The 15,737-nt window shown below is 49.2% G+C and overlaps 8 protein-coding genes across 13 annotated transcripts in view; 4 read left to right on the top strand and 4 right to left on the bottom strand.

The window, feature by feature from the left end:
* Position 1: 1 nt before the first annotated feature.
* On the bottom strand, positions 2 to 1,089 carry TERG_02036 (uncharacterized protein; the record flags this gene model as incomplete). Its single annotated transcript, XM_003237266.2, has 2 exons — positions 2 to 253; positions 313 to 1,089. The coding sequence occupies 2 exons, from the start codon at positions 1,087 to 1,089 to the stop codon at positions 2 to 4; spliced, it is 1,029 nt and encodes a 342-aa protein (XP_003237314.2).
* Positions 1,090 to 4,209: 3,120 nt separating this feature from the next.
* On the bottom strand, positions 4,210 to 5,873 carry TERG_02035 (uncharacterized protein; the record flags this gene model as incomplete). The annotated part of the gene is made up of 2 exons (XM_003237265.1): positions 4,210 to 5,490; positions 5,565 to 5,873. The coding sequence occupies 2 exons, from the start codon at positions 5,871 to 5,873 to the stop codon at positions 4,210 to 4,212; spliced, it is 1,590 nt and encodes a 529-aa protein (XP_003237313.1).
* Positions 5,874 to 6,966: 1,093 nt separating this feature from the next.
* On the bottom strand, positions 6,967 to 7,682 carry TERG_02034 (uncharacterized protein; the record flags this gene model as incomplete). 3 transcript variants are annotated; one of them, XM_047749366.1, is made up of 4 exons in its annotated part: positions 6,967 to 6,976; positions 7,043 to 7,212; positions 7,279 to 7,359; positions 7,434 to 7,682. In XM_047749366.1, 4 exons carry the CDS (start codon positions 7,680 to 7,682, stop codon positions 6,967 to 6,969), a joined length of 510 nt encoding a protein of 169 aa, XP_047605562.1. The 3 variants fall into 3 exon arrangements, with proteins under 3 accessions (XP_047605562.1, XP_003237312.1, XP_047605563.1); XM_003237264.1 differs by having other exon boundaries at positions 6,967 to 7,212; XM_047749367.1 differs by lacking the exons at positions 6,967 to 6,976; positions 7,043 to 7,212 and having other exon boundaries at positions 7,219 to 7,359.
* Positions 7,683 to 8,556: 874 nt separating this feature from the next.
* Positions 8,557 to 9,350, top strand: TERG_02033 (uncharacterized protein; the record flags this gene model as incomplete). 2 transcript variants are annotated; one of them, XM_047747852.1, is made up of 4 exons in its annotated part: positions 8,557 to 8,586; positions 8,658 to 8,681; positions 8,749 to 8,808; positions 8,892 to 9,350. In XM_047747852.1, 4 exons carry the CDS (start codon positions 8,557 to 8,559, stop codon positions 9,348 to 9,350), a joined length of 573 nt encoding a protein of 190 aa, XP_047603818.1. The 2 variants fall into 2 exon arrangements, with proteins under 2 accessions (XP_047603818.1, XP_047605561.1); XM_047749365.1 differs by lacking the exons at positions 8,557 to 8,586; positions 8,658 to 8,681 and having other exon boundaries at positions 8,758 to 8,808.
* Positions 9,351 to 9,726: 376 nt separating this feature from the next.
* Positions 9,727 to 12,569, top strand: TERG_02032 (ATP synthase subunit alpha, mitochondrial). 3 transcript variants are annotated; one of them, XM_003237262.2, is made up of 6 exons: positions 9,727 to 9,969; positions 10,208 to 10,377; positions 10,486 to 10,542; positions 10,615 to 10,735; positions 10,801 to 11,408; positions 11,471 to 12,569. In XM_003237262.2, exons 1-6 carry the CDS (start codon positions 9,898 to 9,900, stop codon positions 12,108 to 12,110), a joined length of 1,668 nt encoding a protein of 555 aa, XP_003237310.1. In that variant the 5' UTR covers positions 9,727 to 9,897; the 3' UTR covers positions 12,111 to 12,569. The 3 variants fall into 3 exon arrangements, with proteins under 3 accessions (XP_003237310.1, XP_047605559.1, XP_047605560.1); XM_047749363.1 differs by having other exon boundaries at positions 10,208 to 10,542; XM_047749364.1 differs by having other exon boundaries at positions 10,208 to 10,735.
* Positions 12,570 to 12,710: 141 nt separating this feature from the next.
* On the top strand, positions 12,711 to 14,001 carry TERG_02031 (uncharacterized protein; the record flags this gene model as incomplete). The annotated part of the gene is made up of 4 exons (XM_003237261.1): positions 12,711 to 12,907; positions 13,050 to 13,680; positions 13,746 to 13,835; positions 13,906 to 14,001. The coding sequence occupies 4 exons, from the start codon at positions 12,711 to 12,713 to the stop codon at positions 13,999 to 14,001; spliced, it is 1,014 nt and encodes a 337-aa protein (XP_003237309.1).
* A 359-nt stretch (positions 14,002 to 14,360) lies between these two features.
* TERG_02030 (uncharacterized protein) lies at positions 14,361 to 15,069 on the bottom strand (the record flags this gene model as incomplete). Its single annotated transcript, XM_003237260.1, has 3 exons — positions 14,361 to 14,582; positions 14,639 to 14,937; positions 15,024 to 15,069. The coding sequence occupies 3 exons, from the start codon at positions 15,067 to 15,069 to the stop codon at positions 14,361 to 14,363; spliced, it is 567 nt and encodes a 188-aa protein (XP_003237308.1).
* A 441-nt stretch (positions 15,070 to 15,510) lies between these two features.
* TERG_02029 (uncharacterized protein) overlaps positions 15,511 to 15,737 on the top strand; it is a gene marked incomplete at both ends in the record, with an annotated part of 1,015 nt that continues 788 nt past the window's right edge. Inside the window, 3 exons of the mRNA XM_047747851.1 lie at positions 15,511 to 15,560; positions 15,612 to 15,645; positions 15,708 to 15,717. Of these exons, the coding sequence (XP_047603817.1) occupies positions 15,511 to 15,560; positions 15,612 to 15,645; positions 15,708 to 15,717 (94 nt within the window). The remainder of the gene's footprint in view (positions 15,561 to 15,611; positions 15,646 to 15,707; positions 15,718 to 15,737) is intronic.

Below are 15,737 nucleotides of genomic sequence, written 5' to 3'. Positions count from 1 at the left end.
ATCAGGAGCCATTTGCGCCTCCTTGATAGTCACTATTATCCATATATGTGGGGTGAGTGGAGGTATTGCCGTTCGCGTCATATGTACCATTGCGTAGAGGGTATGTTGGTGGTCTTATAGACATATTTGGTTCGTTCTCAGCGGTAGTCTGTGGCTGGTGTGCTTGCTGGAAGTCTTGTCGTTGATTTACATCTGCCCAGTTTTGGTTGGTGGGATCAAGGGCAGCTGACTGGATATAGTTATCCCAGGCCTCCTATTGAAAATTTGTTAGTAAAAGAGATACCAGATTTAGTTGATGCGTTATCAACGTACCCAGTCGAGGTTGAATGGCTGCATGTCTGGCATCTGACCAAACATGCCAAACGGAGAATTTAGGCCCGCTAACTGGTCTATGTTAGAAGGTAGCCCTCCTTGTTGGGCCGAGGAAGTCCGGTCAATTCCTATCATGGAATCTCCAAATTGAGGCGGACTTGTTGGCCCCTGGGGGGTTAATCCGCTGCTGAGAAGGCCCAGAGTCATAGCAGCGCTCTGTTTCTCATCCTGCGGGTCAAAGCTGCTATCCATTGACGTGGCATCTCTATTTTCTCGTCGACAACTTATCTTCTCCAGAAGCAGTCCCAGAACACTGGATGCCTTCCATGCGTCCATAGACTCGTCTTTTAGTTCGTTCCAGATATTATAGGATTGCCGAAGGGTAGCAAGCATCTCTTCCTGCATTCCGCATCCCCAGCCGTATGGACTGTCGCCTTGTCGCCTATTTGCTTCTAGCTGGGCTTCATGGTAGAGATCAAGGGCAAGAATGGTGCTGGCTAGCAGGAAGTCGTGGCCAGTAAGTGATGTAGTGTAATATCTCGGATGTAGGACTCTTCTGCCGGATGTCTTTTCTGCATGAAGCATTGCTTGAAGTCGTAATAACTCGAGCGAACTATCGATACAGGCCCGATGTGACAGAGTATACCGTGGATTTTCACGAGCCCTTGTTAGATAAGGGCGATGTAGAACACATTGGGCTTTGTGGTATATACTTTCAACCTGTAATATCAAACTTAGTAAAATGGGACAAGAAGGAGGCAGTAGGAATAAGCACATACCGCGATTCTATTCATTATTAGAGTAGATGGTTCATGGGAGCATTCAGGAAGGGGTTTCATCCGCAGCCATTCGGGTATCACTTCGCGAGCGTGCCGTAGCTCTCGATCCAACTCTAAAACCCCCTCGTACGAAGATCCTCGGAGTTTCTGTGACTGCTCCAGTACTCGACCAAAGACAGTTGTGAGCCTTGCATGAACAATGGTATACGCGATAGGGGCTGGTTGGTTAAATGGCCTCTCCGGAGGAGTCTCCTTGGAATCTTCGTCGATGTCTTCATCATATAGACATCGGGGAAAGTCTGTATCCGCGTCTCCCGTTCGAATCATACTTGGAAGTCCTGCTTCAAAAGAGAATAACAAGTCTGCCTGTCTCACCCACATCCAAAGCCGTCGACGCATTTCTCCCTGGAAAATAGATATATTTGGAAACATTTTAGAATCTCGATGATATCCCATTCTCATCCCAAGACGGACGATCATTCCAACTAGGATCCAAACTGACGTCTCGGAATCACAGCTCTGAGAGTACTCAGCCTGTAAATGGAATGCCAAGGTTTCAAGTAGATATCGATGAGGCTTCGTGAAGTCTGAGTATACCAGGCCTTGTGCCATTGCAATCCGGTATGTTTTGGCTATATCTAATGACTTCCCTCGAAATTCTGGGGGTTCGTCTCGTTCTCTATGGTATGATAGCATCGCTAGCCGAAGCATTGCGAAAACCATTGCTATCCAGACCATACTTGTTTTAGAGGGGTCGTGCCAGTGAGCTTCGTACTTCACATCAAGGTTAGCGACAGGAAAACAAAATATTATACGGGTACGTGCATACCTTTTTCCAGAATGTTGGGCCGTGAACAAGCGCTATATATATTGTTAGTTACCTTGATTTTATACATTATCAGACAACTGAACTTACTGATAGAAGGGTCGAGGGTAGCAAAGAAACGGCGGAGAAGCATATCTGCAGTGTATCTCGAAGGAAAAGACGCCATAATCTCTGCTTCAGTGGGTAACGACATGGCGCCAAATATTAGAGCAGAGCCCTTCAAATCCTGTGTCTGCTTGGTTGCTTGCACTTTCTGCATCTGCTCCTCGTATTGCTTCTTATGGGTAGCCCAGAAATGCTTAACTTCCGAAATCTAGATAGTAAAGGCATTAGCCATCCGGTTCATGGCATATAAAGGAAGAAATGCCCATACATCATTCAGGATTGTTGACCAATGTGCTTCAGAGACATAATATGATTTTTGGCTCTGGTTATCCACTTTCATGATTCCAAACGATTTTGTAACCTGTTCCGTGTCACTTTCTTCATCTTTCAAGTCGATGTCAACCGTATTGGTGCTTGCGCTCTGCGGGCCCTGTGAACCTATACTACCATCCCCGGACACGGTAGCAATCGCTGCAGTAGGTCCAGCCGACTGTGCGCCATTGGTCATCAGGGACAAAACCAGGTTCTCCAATCTGTCTATGCGATTCTGCATATCATCTGGTGATGACACTACAGACTGAGTATTCTGGTGCCTCCGTCTGTTGGTTGATTGCGCGTATGAGCAGGAAGCAATATCATCTCTCTTCACGCAGTTTTCGCAAGGTGTAGCCCGATTACATTTCAGTCTTTACGGATAGCCAGTAATACTTGTGGTTAGCGAGGCTGCGTGTAAAGTAATGCAATTGTGTGGAGTGATAGTATGGCAACGCAACTTACTTTCGGTTTCTGCAGGGCGCGCAGGACACTGGAACACGATTTCTTTTCCGAACAACGCGATACTGGCCTTCCGGAGAATGCGTACTGGGCGATGTTGTGGGTGGGGTAGGCGACATCTTGACAGTATATGTCCACTTGTTGTATCTGTATTGCGAGTGCAGTACTTATATGGAGGGTATGAGTGGTTTCCGTGCACAAACGAAAGGAGATCGGACGAAAGAATCACTCTGATGAGAACTGGAGGCCCTTGAGTCCGGTTATATCGGAAGACTGGTAGTTGGTAGCCGAATTGCGAGCTCCGGATAAGCTGTTGTAGATCACAGCGGTGGGTTGTATATTTTGACCACTGAGAGCTGTTTTGTCTACTCCGGCACCTCGAAACAGCCTCCCTGGACTCAGAGGGAGTAATCTCGCGTGAAATATAGATGTATTCGATGGTGTTTATGCGGTACCGGAAGTGCTACTGCCAGAGATGGAGGCCTATCTGGTTGTGAAGACGAGTATATCAGCGTGGTTCATTTCCATCAAAGTGGGATGACAAGTCAGGCACTAGCGCGGGAGAGAGTATTCTGAGGGTCAAGAAGGGCTTTCAGCAGTCAGAAGAGATATACTCACGGCGCTCTCAGTGGCTCTGAGAAAGTCCTTTGCTTGCTAGGCTGTTTTGCAGAAATGCGCAGAAGTTGGGTTGATGGAGTCTTTTAAGTAGTCAAGGGTTGATCCCGGCCGGCATGAAGACTCATTTAACAGTACCGCATTTCCCACCAGCTATTCCGATAGTAAGCCGCAGAGACAAGATAGAGAGACAGGACAGACGAAGCAGAGAGGAAGAACCTTCCCCGGAAGGTGCCTCGAAGTAGATAATATTATAGTGTATTAGAAGCAAAAGGTGACGATGGCTGACTTTGCGCCGAGCTCTTTTTTCTGACTCTCGGAGATAAGCAGCTTTCCTCCTAACTGGAAGCTAACTCACTAGTTAACAAATCACGAGTGGGAGTACACAGCGCATATCGAATAATTAATGGCACTTCAATATCGAAACACTTCTCTAGAGTAGATAACATGTAATAAAGCAGAAATGAAATAAAGAGTGACGCTGATGGGAATCATTTCGTCGGAGTTCGTAGCCATCGCCCGTGTAGTCGTTTCAGTGCAGTCCAAGCAATGATTTCAAAAAAGAAGAATTCTCCCTAATTAGTAGCCGAAGGGCAAAAGGGATAGTTAACAAAAAGAAAATAAGGGCGAGGTAATGATCATAAAACGTAAAGATCTCGGTAGAGAGAGTCAATAAAGAAAGTTGAATAAAGGAGGGTTAAGATATGGGTGGAATACGGTAAATATATTAAGCGGAAAGAAAAAAAGGGAATGTATTCCTGCCGAAAACCAGCCGAAAGAGGCGAAAAGGGGGGAATTTTAATCCTCGTCTCCAAAGCCCCAGTTTCTGGAATAGACGCTCTGGCGAGCTGGGTTGGCGCGGATGGGACGGTCGACGACGGGCTGTTGTTCCTGGGGGCTGTTCTCGTCGAACTTGTCCCAGCTGGAGTCCATCAGCTTGACAACGCCCATACGGCTTCGAGAGACGGGTTTGTTCTCTTCTTCCTCGGCCGCGTTGCCGTTTTCATGCACAAATTCGTCCTTCATCTCCCACTGGGGGTCAAAGATTTTGCGTCTATAAGTGTTGCAGTTGTTGCTGTTACCGTTGGAGGTACCGTTGGAGGTATTCAGGGGTTCTTCTCGTTTCTCATCTTCATCGTACAAATTGTGTTCATACAGCTTCAGGCCTCTGTTATGCGCAGCACCTGCAGTGGCCTTCTCAGCTGGAAGGGGGGTTTGCTCATCCTGGAGCTTGAAATGGGTCTCAGCGTCACGTCGTGGATGGGCGATGCGTGGCTTTGGCTTGGGAGTGACGTTCTCCACCTCATCGTCGCTCCAGCCAAAGTGACGCACCTCCTGACCTCGGACGGGTCTTCTCTTGGGCTTTTCGGGAGTGACGAAGTCTTCAAAGTCCCATTGAGAAAGATGCTTGGATGATCGAGGACGGACGGGCATGGGACAGTCCTCGGCTTCTCCAAACTCAAAGTGGCCCGGATGCTTGGACTTTGACTTCTCGGTGGCCTTCTTCTGTTCCTCTAGCACATGAGGCTCAACCTCATCTCCGAATTCAAAGTGGCTGGGCTTTTTGGACGGTCTTATGGGCTGGTCGCCAGGCAGCTTTCCTTCACCAAACTCGAAATGGGTATACGTCTTTGAGAGGGTCTTGGGAGTACCCAGGACCTGGTCTCTCGACCTAGGAGGAGTCACCAGGGGTTCGTCATCTCCCTGGAACAGGTCATTGTAGTCTCGTGGAGCTGGCTTTGCAGAGAAAGTGGAAGTACGAGACTTGGTAGCCGGCACCGGCTCCTCGACGCTCTGAGCTTCGAAAAAGGATAGGGGAGTCTCCGGCTCCTTTGCGGCCTTCTTCTTGGGTGCTCGCTCTTCCGTCTTCTTGGGTTCAGCCTCAGCCTCAGTTTTCTTCGAACACTTGGCTGCAGCTGCGATGGACGAGCTGATTAGACGCTTCTGCTCCACGCTATCAGAGATTGGCCAGTTGTTCCGTGATCCAATGACATTGAGCTTTCTCAACAGCGAAGCCTGGTCCCAGTACTGGCGGATCTGTACGATCTTGTTCTCTCCATCAAAGTGAACGATATGGATCTATTCGAAGTTTATCAGCATTGTCTTTTTTCTTCTTTTGGTTTAGATCCTTCAGACTTTGAGATATAACGCACCACTGGGATTGTGACAGTCTGATCGACGACGAAGTTATCGTCGAGGGACAGCAGATAAGGTCCCCCGCCGCAGGTGAAGAGCAAGGTGGTCTCGACCTCGAGGCAGAGGGAGTTGGCACCCTCGACGGCGCTGAGCGTGACCTGGGACTTCTTATCCAGCGTCCGGCGGACGGCCTGCAGGTGCTTGATGATGTCCTGGGATCCAGCGTGCGAGGTCGTGGTGGTGATGTAGTGCAGCGAGGCCTGTTCCGCGAGCAACTCCGGCTCTGGCCTGGCCAGGAAACCCTCATAGATCGCCTGAAGGGTCATCGTGACGGCAGCGATGAGACGCAGCGAGAGCTTGTATACGATAAAAAAAAAAAAAAGAGAGAGAGAGTAACGAAAGGCGGTTGAGGCAGCTCTTTAAGTAGTTTGTGGTTTCTTGTCACCGGCGAGACGGAGCGAGGGAGAAAAGTTGGCCAAAGGCGTAACCTCCGCGCGCGTTTGTTGTATACACGGGGGAGCGAAGTAAACAAACCACAACTTCTTGCCAGCGAGAAGAGAACAGAGAGTTGGAGAGAAAAAGAGCGTGCTACAGGGGAAGCTGGTTTAAAACGGGACTCTGTCGAGCAGGACAGGAAGAAGAAAAAAAGGGAGGGAGAGAGAGAGAGAGAGAGAGACAAGGCCGGCTGGAACAAGAGGCAGACCTGGCTTCTTCCCGCAACAACACAGGCGCAAGCGTACTTTGACAGCAGGAATGATATTAGCGGAAGTGCTGGCAGTGGATTCGCCATGCAGCAGAGCCCCTGGCCTAGCTTCATGCCCGTCAGTTCACGGCAAACTACGACGTTTCAGGTTCTTCTGCTTGGTTTCTTTTGCTGCCGGGGGTGAATTTCTATAGGCCCGATTTTGATAGTGATGCAGGCCGGGCCATTTTAGACTCCAGGCACCGTTGTTTCAGAGATAGGCCGTTCCCCAGAAAAGGCCCGAGGGAGAGAGCTGGTGGAAGCAGGACAAGAGTCTCGTCGTTGGCTTGGGGATGCGCCTTGGAAGGGAGCTGGCTGCGACGCGTTTGATTTCAATTAATTAAGTTTTGTTTGGTAGAGCTTCTAGTTTACAAGTGTTTTTTGATGGTCACACACAGGAAGAGAAAGGCGTAAGAAGTCCTCGACACCAGGATGGATGTACGGATGAGATTTTTTTTTTCACCAGGGGGGTGTCCCTCGCGCCCTATGTCTCTCCATATAGCCGAACTGTGGTAGCTCGAGAGCAGAGGTCTAAGGGTCTGCATTGGTGAGAAGCATATCCATAATATGTAGATGTAGGTGGTGGCTGTGCAGTTAGGATAGTTTATGTCGGGCCGGGAGCCAGCAGGCCAGTCGTGCAAGGGTAGTGAAGATATAAAAAGGAAGTGTTCGGTTCATTACAGAGTCCTGGCAGAGGATAAATGCGTCAGCCAACAGGCCATTGTAAGCCGGTGATAGCGAGAGCAAACAAACCCAAGGTAATCTTCTCTGATGCTTCCAATCGCAAACATGTTGCGCACATCATTTCGTAGTCCAATCAACTTTATTCGCAGGTTTGTTCCCGTCTCGATGACCTGGTCTGCGTTATCGGTGTACTGTGGAGGAGTCGAATCTGGATCCCACTTGATCTCCGGCGGAATCAACTATTTCTAGTCAGCTTTACTAAATTCCGTACCACACTCCTCCCGTAGAGAGCGGTGGTAGCATACATGTTTCGAGACAAAGACCGTCAACGGCCCGACCTCGGCGAAGATGCCCTGGTTCTTGACAGAGGTGACGATAGCATCAACCTCCACCGGCAGTTAGCTTGACACGGAAAGGAGATTTCCAAGTAATATAAAGCGCTTTTGTCTCGATCTCTTACCGTCTCTCCCTTGAACGGCTTCCAGACAATAGCACGGTAGACGATGGTGTACTCTGCCAGACCGCTGCCGGGTATGATTTTGCCCTCAGAGATATCGTACATGTCCATCACGCAGACGATGTAGTAATCGCCCGTACAGATGCCTTCCACATCGTCCAGCAGCTTCTGGCTAAGGTACTCCTTCACATGCGACCCGAAGAACGACGGATGCAGCGTCAGGACATGCTCAAGGAAGTGTATGAAGAACATCTCTGTCTAAACGCGTGAGCTTCTTCGCTTTCCTTTTCTTCCTCCTCCTCCCTTATATCGGCCCCCGGGCGCAGTCTCGCGGCGCGCGTTCGTCCCGTGCGGTATTGAGGCTCGTCCACTCCGGTATCTAATCCTCAGTCGCTTCTTAGAGCTTCTTTTTTCCCTCTCTTGAAGCAGCGCTTTTAGCTGCTCGGTCAATCCACGGCTATCAGTTCATGTCTTTCTCTCCTGGCACACGCTCTACCCCAGCTCCAGTTTCAGCACGTCAGGCGGAAACAGCTGCCCAGGCAAAACCACTTTGGCAAGGACAGCGCGCTCGATGCAGGCGACAACCGAAGCCGAAGTCCAGGTCCAGGTTCAAACGTGAATTGTGAGTGTGAATAATCGTGCTCGTCGTCAGCTTCGACTCCTTTGACGCTGCTGCAAAAAACACCAAAAACTCCCATCACGTGATATCGAAGCTTGTCCCCGTGCAAAGTTTCTTTTTCTTCCTTTCGGGCGGTTTTTCGTCGTGTCTTCTTTTCTTCTGCTCCTGCTTTTTGCTGCGAGACGAGAAGAATGAACATCGAGAGCCAGCGGACGGTGGGAGAGACGATCGATGAAGCGGTGTGATTGACTTGGCTACGGTTGGTGAGTGGGAAGAGACGAGACTATAGTGGTTATGATGGCAGTGGTGGTGCTAACTCGCTTATCTTCACATGCTAACTAATCGGTTATATGGCTTTTCTTTTAGTTCTTGATAACTTGCAACGTCTTGACTTCGCCCCTCGTCGACCTCCTTTTGACTTCTTCCGTAAGTCGCGACTCGGAGAAAACAATCCACGATAGCCGGAGAGATAGCGGATTGAACGCTGGTCGAGGGACAAAAGCAACCATGTTGGACCTAGAGAAGCAGTTCCTCTTCGTATGTATTGATAACCCTGAAAATAAGAGAGGAGATAGCAAGCAATAGGGGTATGGCTAACGGGTTTATAGTATGGGGCATACCACCATCATCCAGTGAGTGTTCTGAGCAGAGAGAAAGAAAAAAAAAAAAAAGGGAGAGAAAACTAACGGGTTGATAAAGGTGAATGTTATGATCCATATCACCTGCGTGCCAATTATAATGCTCTGCATGTTCCTACTGGTGGGTTCCCTTACACTGAATATAATTCCACATAATAATGGGTGTGTGTGTATATATACTCTATACTCACTGTGTATACACAGGTGGGGAGCGCCGGTCCGCTGTTCTCTGTGCCAGAGGCCATCAGCATCCAGCATCTGCCTCCTAATGGCGGAACGATAGCAGCGTTCGTCTACCTGATGCTGTACATGCTGATGGAACCAGTAGCCGGCGCCATGCTGACACCGCTGCTGCTGAGCGGAACAGCGTACACGAACTACCTTCTCGCCGCCTACGGGCAAACGGCCGTGTACTGGTCGCTGGCGGTGCAAGGCGTTGCCTGGATTCTGCAGTTTGTCGGCCACGGCGTGTTCGAGGGTCGAGCGCCGGCCCTGCTCGACAACCTGGTGCAGGCCTTCTTCCTTGCGCCCTTCTTTGTCTGGCTCGAGGTGCTATTCTACCTGGGCTACCGTCCCGAGCTGAAGTCGCGCCTCGACGCCGCCATAGCCAAGGAGGTCGCCAAATTCAACAAGCAGAAGGCCGAGAAGACCAAGGCCAAGTAGAAATCATCGCAGGAAGAGAGATTCACCTCGCCTATTCATATCCGTCTTTGCTGTTGTGCTGCCTGCTTGTCTGTCGTTCGACTCTATATCAAAGCTGTAGATTTTAGTTTTTATATCCCATAATACACGCCAATACCGTATTGTCAGCTCGCACTTCCGGTTCTTCCCGCCGCAACATCGCAGTCACAGTCTGGCTCAACGACATCTACGGCTTCAACTCTGCTGCCGCCAGTATCTATCAGTATAGTTCTCATCGAATACATCTGCAGAATCCAAAAATACAGCCGTCTTCTGCTTGATATCGCCCTGAGCGGCCCGTACGGTCTGCGTATTTCGCGGTCTCGGCACGCCCGCATGCGGCCTAGCGCCGCTTCAGAAACCTCCAAGCTTGTTCTTTTCTTCGCCGTCCACAAACTTCAACCTCAACTTCTCTTCCTCTCTCTCTCTCTTTTCTTCCGCTTCTCCTTCTTCTGCCTCAACCGCTTCAGCCATTGCGCGCCCTCTCGCACGTCTTCCCCATCTCTACTCCTTCGTCTCCCCGTCCACAATGTTCAGAAGTGCTCTACGGCAGTCGAGCCGCTCCGTGACGGCCGTCTCTGTCTCTGGCAGAGTCTCCGCTGTAAGAGTTTTCCCCTTCTCCCAACGTCAGGCCGTCACCCTCTGCAGCCGCCCTCGCCCGGACAACGCCCAATTCCATCCTCAATCGCACGGATAAGAGCCATTGAGCTCGCCGGGGCGATGGGTTCGATGGCCTCGTCGGCTTTTCGATGGCGTTGGCAGCTTGTTTTGCTCGGCTGTTTGCCAAATTGACGTTAGGTGTTGTTTGTTGCTGACCCGAGAGGTTGCTCTGCCTGCAGGTCCGAGCCGGTACTCCCAGCCCCTTGGCCGCTGTGTCCAAGCAAGTCAGATCCTACGCCGCTGAGGCCAAGCCAGCTCCCACTGAGGTCTCCTCCATCCTCGAGCAGAGAATTCGTGGTGTCCAGGAGGAGGCTGGTCTCGCCGAGACTGGTCGTGTCCTTTCCGTCGGGTAAGTCGGACTGCTGTCCCCAGGCCATTAAACCGGCTCATTGGATGGACACCTGCGTCCTTGGTTGATACTGCTCGATGATGATGATGCTGACTTGCTGGTTGATAGCGATGGTATCGCCCGTGTCCATGGTATGCACAACGTCCAGGCCGAGGAGCTTGTCGAGTAAGTCTCACTCTGATATACGAACAATAAGCAATATCCTTTTTCCATCATCAGACTAACAGCAATTGAAAGGTTCGCTTCTGGTGTCAAGGGAATGTGCATGAACTTGGAAGCTGGACAGGTCGGTGTCGTGCTTTTCGGTTCCGACCGTCTCGTCAAGGAGGGTGAGACCGTCAAGCGTACCGGAGAGATTGTAAGTTTTGATATTCGCCACTCATCGTCCTACGGCACACTCCATAATACTAATATATTTACCAGGTTGATGTCCCAGTTGGTCCTGAGCTTTTGGGCCGTGTTGTTGATGCCCTTGGTAACCCAATTGATGGAAAGGGCCCCATCAAGTCTGCTGAGAAGCGCCGTGCCCAGGTCAAGGCCCCTGGTATCTTGCCCCGAAAGTCCGTCAACCAGCCCGTCCAGACTGGTATGAAGTGTGTCGACTCCATGGTGCCAATTGGTCGTGGCCAGCGTGAGTTGATCATTGGTGATCGTCAGACTGGAAAGACTGCCGTCGCTCTTGACACCATGCTCAACCAGAAGCGATGGAACTCCTCCAACGACGAGACCAAGAAGCTCTACTGTGTCTACGTTGCCGTTGGCCAGAAGCGATCCACCGTCGCTCAGCTCGTCAAGACCCTTGAGGAGAACGACGCCATGAAGTACTCCATTGTCGTTGCTGCTACTGCCTCTGAGGCCGCTCCTCTGCAGTACATTGCTCCTTTCACCGGTTGTGCCATGGGTGAGTGGTTCCGTGACAACGGCCGCCACGCTCTCATCATCTACGACGATCTCTCCAAGCAGGCCGTTGCCTACCGTCAGATGTCCCTTTTGCTTCGTCGTCCCCCAGGTCGTGAGGCTTACCCCGGAGAGTACGTCAATTCCTTAAATTCTTTTGATATATATAAATGTTCAACAACTAACTTGAATATAGCGTCTTCTACCTCCACTCTCGTCTTCTCGAGCGTGCTGCCAAGCTGAACGACACCCACAAGGGTGGCTCTCTCACTGCCCTTCCTGTCATCGAGACCCAGGGTGGTGATGTGTCCGCTTATATCCCAACCAACGTCATTTCCATCACTGACGGCCAGATCTTCTTGGAGTCCGAACTTTTCTACAAGGGTATCCGACCAGCCATTAACGTCGGTCTTTCCGTCTCCCGTGTCGGTTCCGCTGCTCAGCTCAAGGCCATGAAGCAAGTCGCTGGTTCCCTCAAGCTCTTCTTGGCCCAGTACCGTGAAGTCGCTGCCTTCGCCCAGTTCGGTTCTGATCTCGACGCCTCCACCAAGCAGACCCTCAACCGTGGTCTCCGTCTCACCGAGCTTCTCAAGCAGAAGCAGTACCAACCCATGGCCGTCAACGAGATGGTTCCACTCATCTTCGCTGGTGTCAACGGTCTCCTCGACAACATCCCTGTCGAGAAGATCCTCGCCTGGGAGGCTGACTTCCTCGCCCACCTCCGCTCCAACGAACCCGAGATTCTCGCCAAGATCGACAAGGAGGGCCAGATCAGCAAGGACCTCGAGGCCCAGATCCGTGACTGCATTGTCGCCTTCAACAAGAGCTTCTCTTAGAGTTAACCTGTACAACAAGACAAACAAACCGTCCATGTGTGCGATATGATGTGTGTGGGCATGCATATGGCATTTGGTCACCCCTCAGATTCCCTTTCCGTTTTCCCTGACTCTATGTATAGAAAGATAGCTTGTGTAAAATCTCGAGATCAGAAAACACTTATCCCGCTCTAGTCAGAAATTCCATTTGTAATTTTGCCGCTGTTCATTTGGTTTCCCTGTTATCCTGTATTTCCTTTTGTCTTTCCTGTACATTTTCTCCCAAGCCTGCTTGTACTATCAAATGTCAATGATATATACACCGGGATTGATTGATGTCGCTCATGGCTATCGCGGCAAAGAGGACCATTCTCCCTCTACCGATAAATAAACATACCACCCCCGTCCAATAATATCTACTAAATCTATATTTATCTCACAGGGCATATAAGAGTCATCGTCATTTTACTATGCAAGTCGCTAAGTATAAATTAAAGAGAAAAAAAAACTCAATTAAAAAAAATACTTCCGCCACTTTTTTCTTCAGGCCAACTTTTTTACTCATGATAAGCAAACAAATCCATTTCAACCTGCATATTCTCATAATTATATCTATTCATCATGGCTGCGGAACCTGAAAGCGGCCCGGCATCATGCAAAGTCGTCCTAGCTGCCTCTGTTGCCCGCGGGCTGCTGGCCGAAGTCACAGAGGGGCGAAAAGCACTGGATAAACCACCCCACCTCGTTGGATTCCTTGCAAATACTGACCCTGCGGCGCGGATGTATGCGAATTGGACGGAGAAGACATGTAAAGAGAAGTAAGTGTCTCTGTTGTTGTCTATCTGATATCTTCCGGTATGACCGCACCCTGCGTTGCTCGCGTGCGCATATCTAGACCCAGTCGCATACATCTAACATCTACGACGCATCAAAAAAAGCTAACAAGTCGGAAATCACCAGTGGATTCCGCTATACCTGTCGAGAAGTAAGCAAAGATGAAATCGAGGACGCTATCATTGCCGCAAACTCCGACGACGATGTAGACGGTATAATGGTATACTACCCTATCTTCAACAACCGGCAAGACCAATACCTGCAGCAAATCGTCGACATAAGTAAAGACGTCGAGGGCCTGAGCCACAGATACATCTTCAACATGTACCAGAACATACGCTTCCTGGATAGCGCTCAGCAGCAAAAGTCCATATTACCATGCACGCCGCTTGCGGTTATCAAAATCCTCGAATACCTGCAGATATACAACACTATACTACCGTACGGGAACAGGCTGTTCGGCCATACGATTTGTGTAATTAATCGGTCTGAGGTTGTAGGGAGACCGCTTGCCGCGTTGCTGGCGAATGATGGTGCCCTGGTGTATAGTGTTGATATCACTGGTGTACAGAAGTTTACTCGCGGAGAAGGGCTCAAGAAGCGCAGACATGAGGTTGAGGATATGGATGGGTGGACGTTGAAGGATGCTGTGCCGCATTGTGATGTGGTTGTTTCTGGTGTTCCGGGAGAAGCATTCAAGTTTGACGAGAGTTTGCTAAGACCCGGCGCCGTTTGTATAAATTTCTCCAGTGAGAAGGTATGTTACCCTTCTCCTGATGCGTGGACATGATCATTGGTTGCTGATGCGTGGGTATAATGTAGAATTTCACTCCAGCTGTTAAGGAGAAGGCATCGATATATGTTCCGGCAATTGGAAAAGTCACTATTGTGGTTCTTCTGCGAAACCTACTGGTGAGTTATACCTTGCTCAAGTCTCCTATTTTGCCTGGGTATTATTTCTAATCAATATAAATGTGTGCAGAGACTGGCTCAGAACCGCAAACCAGAAGGTGGCCATCCAGCAGACGCTGTTGAGAAGCCTGGTACTCTCGAAGGCACTACGAACTCGTCAAGCTGAAAGTAAGCTGGCTGTTTAAGGTATGAGACTGTAGGTTGAAAAGATATAGACCAAACCCATTTCAAAATGTATTATTTATTTCTGTATTCATAAATCAAGTTGTCTTAAGCAAGTCTAAGAACTTGGAGTATTGAAATCAAGACATACGGGGTATCATTCTGCTCGACTTCGTAAATGATTCCAAATATATTCTGCTCCTGGAAAGGACTAGGTATAGTCAGACAGAGGTATCCATAACATGAATGATAAAGAAAGGTATCATTGTTTTTTAAAGTCACTGCCTATACATTAAACCAACTTATTCCAGTTCTTGCTTGTTTCTTGAATTCCGATTCAAACTTACGCCTCGCACTCCGACGTTATTTAGAGGAACCTTCCAACGAAGATGTCTGTACAAGCTTTATCTCGTTCTTGAGCCACTCTGAAAATGGTTCAAAGTGTAGGGTGCCGTCTGCTGAAAACCACTTGGAAAAAGGAGCCTCGATTGTATTTTCCTGTACCACTTTTCCTGAAGCAGAAGTATGTCGGAAATGAAGCTTGTATGTCGAAGATAACTTCTTCGACAGAGACAGTATTTGAAGCTGTCATAGAACTATGTTAGACATATATATAATGAAGGGAATACAGGAGACTATACCGTTTCTCCCTTAGGCGAGGTGCCTTCGAACACCTGCCTGTTCTCGACCAGCCATACCCATCCGGTGTATACGGTGTTTAGTATGAAATATGCTATTACGGCATATATCATCCATGGCGCCGTAAACTCCCAACCTTTCGTATAGTCAAGGTAGAAAGAGGCTCCAGCAATTGTGACTGCGCAATAGCCAATGATAAGACGGATATCTGTTTTGGTGTGGCTTGCGACAAATCTGTTAGGTTTAGGGAGACCGAGAGTGAGGTATGTTGTGATAGCATCGTCGGAGGTATTCTTGAGTTCTAATTAGTTATTAGCGGACTGGTCTTTAAGATCCAATGGTATAGTATTTTGAAAGCTGGGTTCGATCCGAGAATCAGGGACGTACCAGACGAAGCATACACAGGAACCGGTACTGGAGAATTGAGCGGCATTTTGAGAATATTTCGCAATTAGCAGTAGGCACTTTAGAAAAAGCTATGCAGGGACCTGATTCTCTCTCGGGGATATCAGAAATCAAGCTGTGTATTGGTCGAGGTCGAATGTCTAGCAGACACAAGATAGAGCTGCCGTGTTCAATTCAAAGTTCAGCACAAAAAAGTTATTGAAACACTGAAAAAGTAGTAGAGTACTATAGAAAATCGCATAAGTATAACACTCCGTCAGCACTGGCCAAAGCGAACGAAATGTCCGCCGCGGTGTGAAGTGTTTTGTCCATCTAGAAGAGCAAACTGGCATCATCAGCTTTGGCGATAATCTGTCACGTGATGCATGTTTGGCCCGGGCCGTCGAGGATCGTCGAGCTTATCGAGAAGTCGAACTTGATGCGCCTTTCAAGCAGACACTTCCCAGGGACAAGCTTATAGGCAGTTATCATGGCCGCTCAAGGCCTGGATCAGACAATCCTGCGGGATCCAGCTCTCTTGTACGTCTTCCTAATGTTTTTAGCGTGCTAACGATGCTGATTTTTGCGCAGTTACTGGATCCTGGTACCCATTTCAGTGGTCATGGTATGTCAATCCCATTACATTCCACTCAATGAGGAGCTCTGGCTGATGCACATAATCTACAGATACTCACCGGTATCCTCCGTCATTTATGC

Source organism: Trichophyton rubrum, assembly GCF_000151425.1.
Source record: "Trichophyton rubrum CBS 118892 genomic scaffold supercont2.2, whole genome shotgun sequence".
In the NCBI taxonomy this organism is placed as follows: domain Eukaryota; kingdom Fungi; phylum Ascomycota; class Eurotiomycetes; order Onygenales; family Arthrodermataceae; genus Trichophyton; species Trichophyton rubrum.
This window is presented reverse-complemented; position numbering and strand designations above follow the sequence as displayed.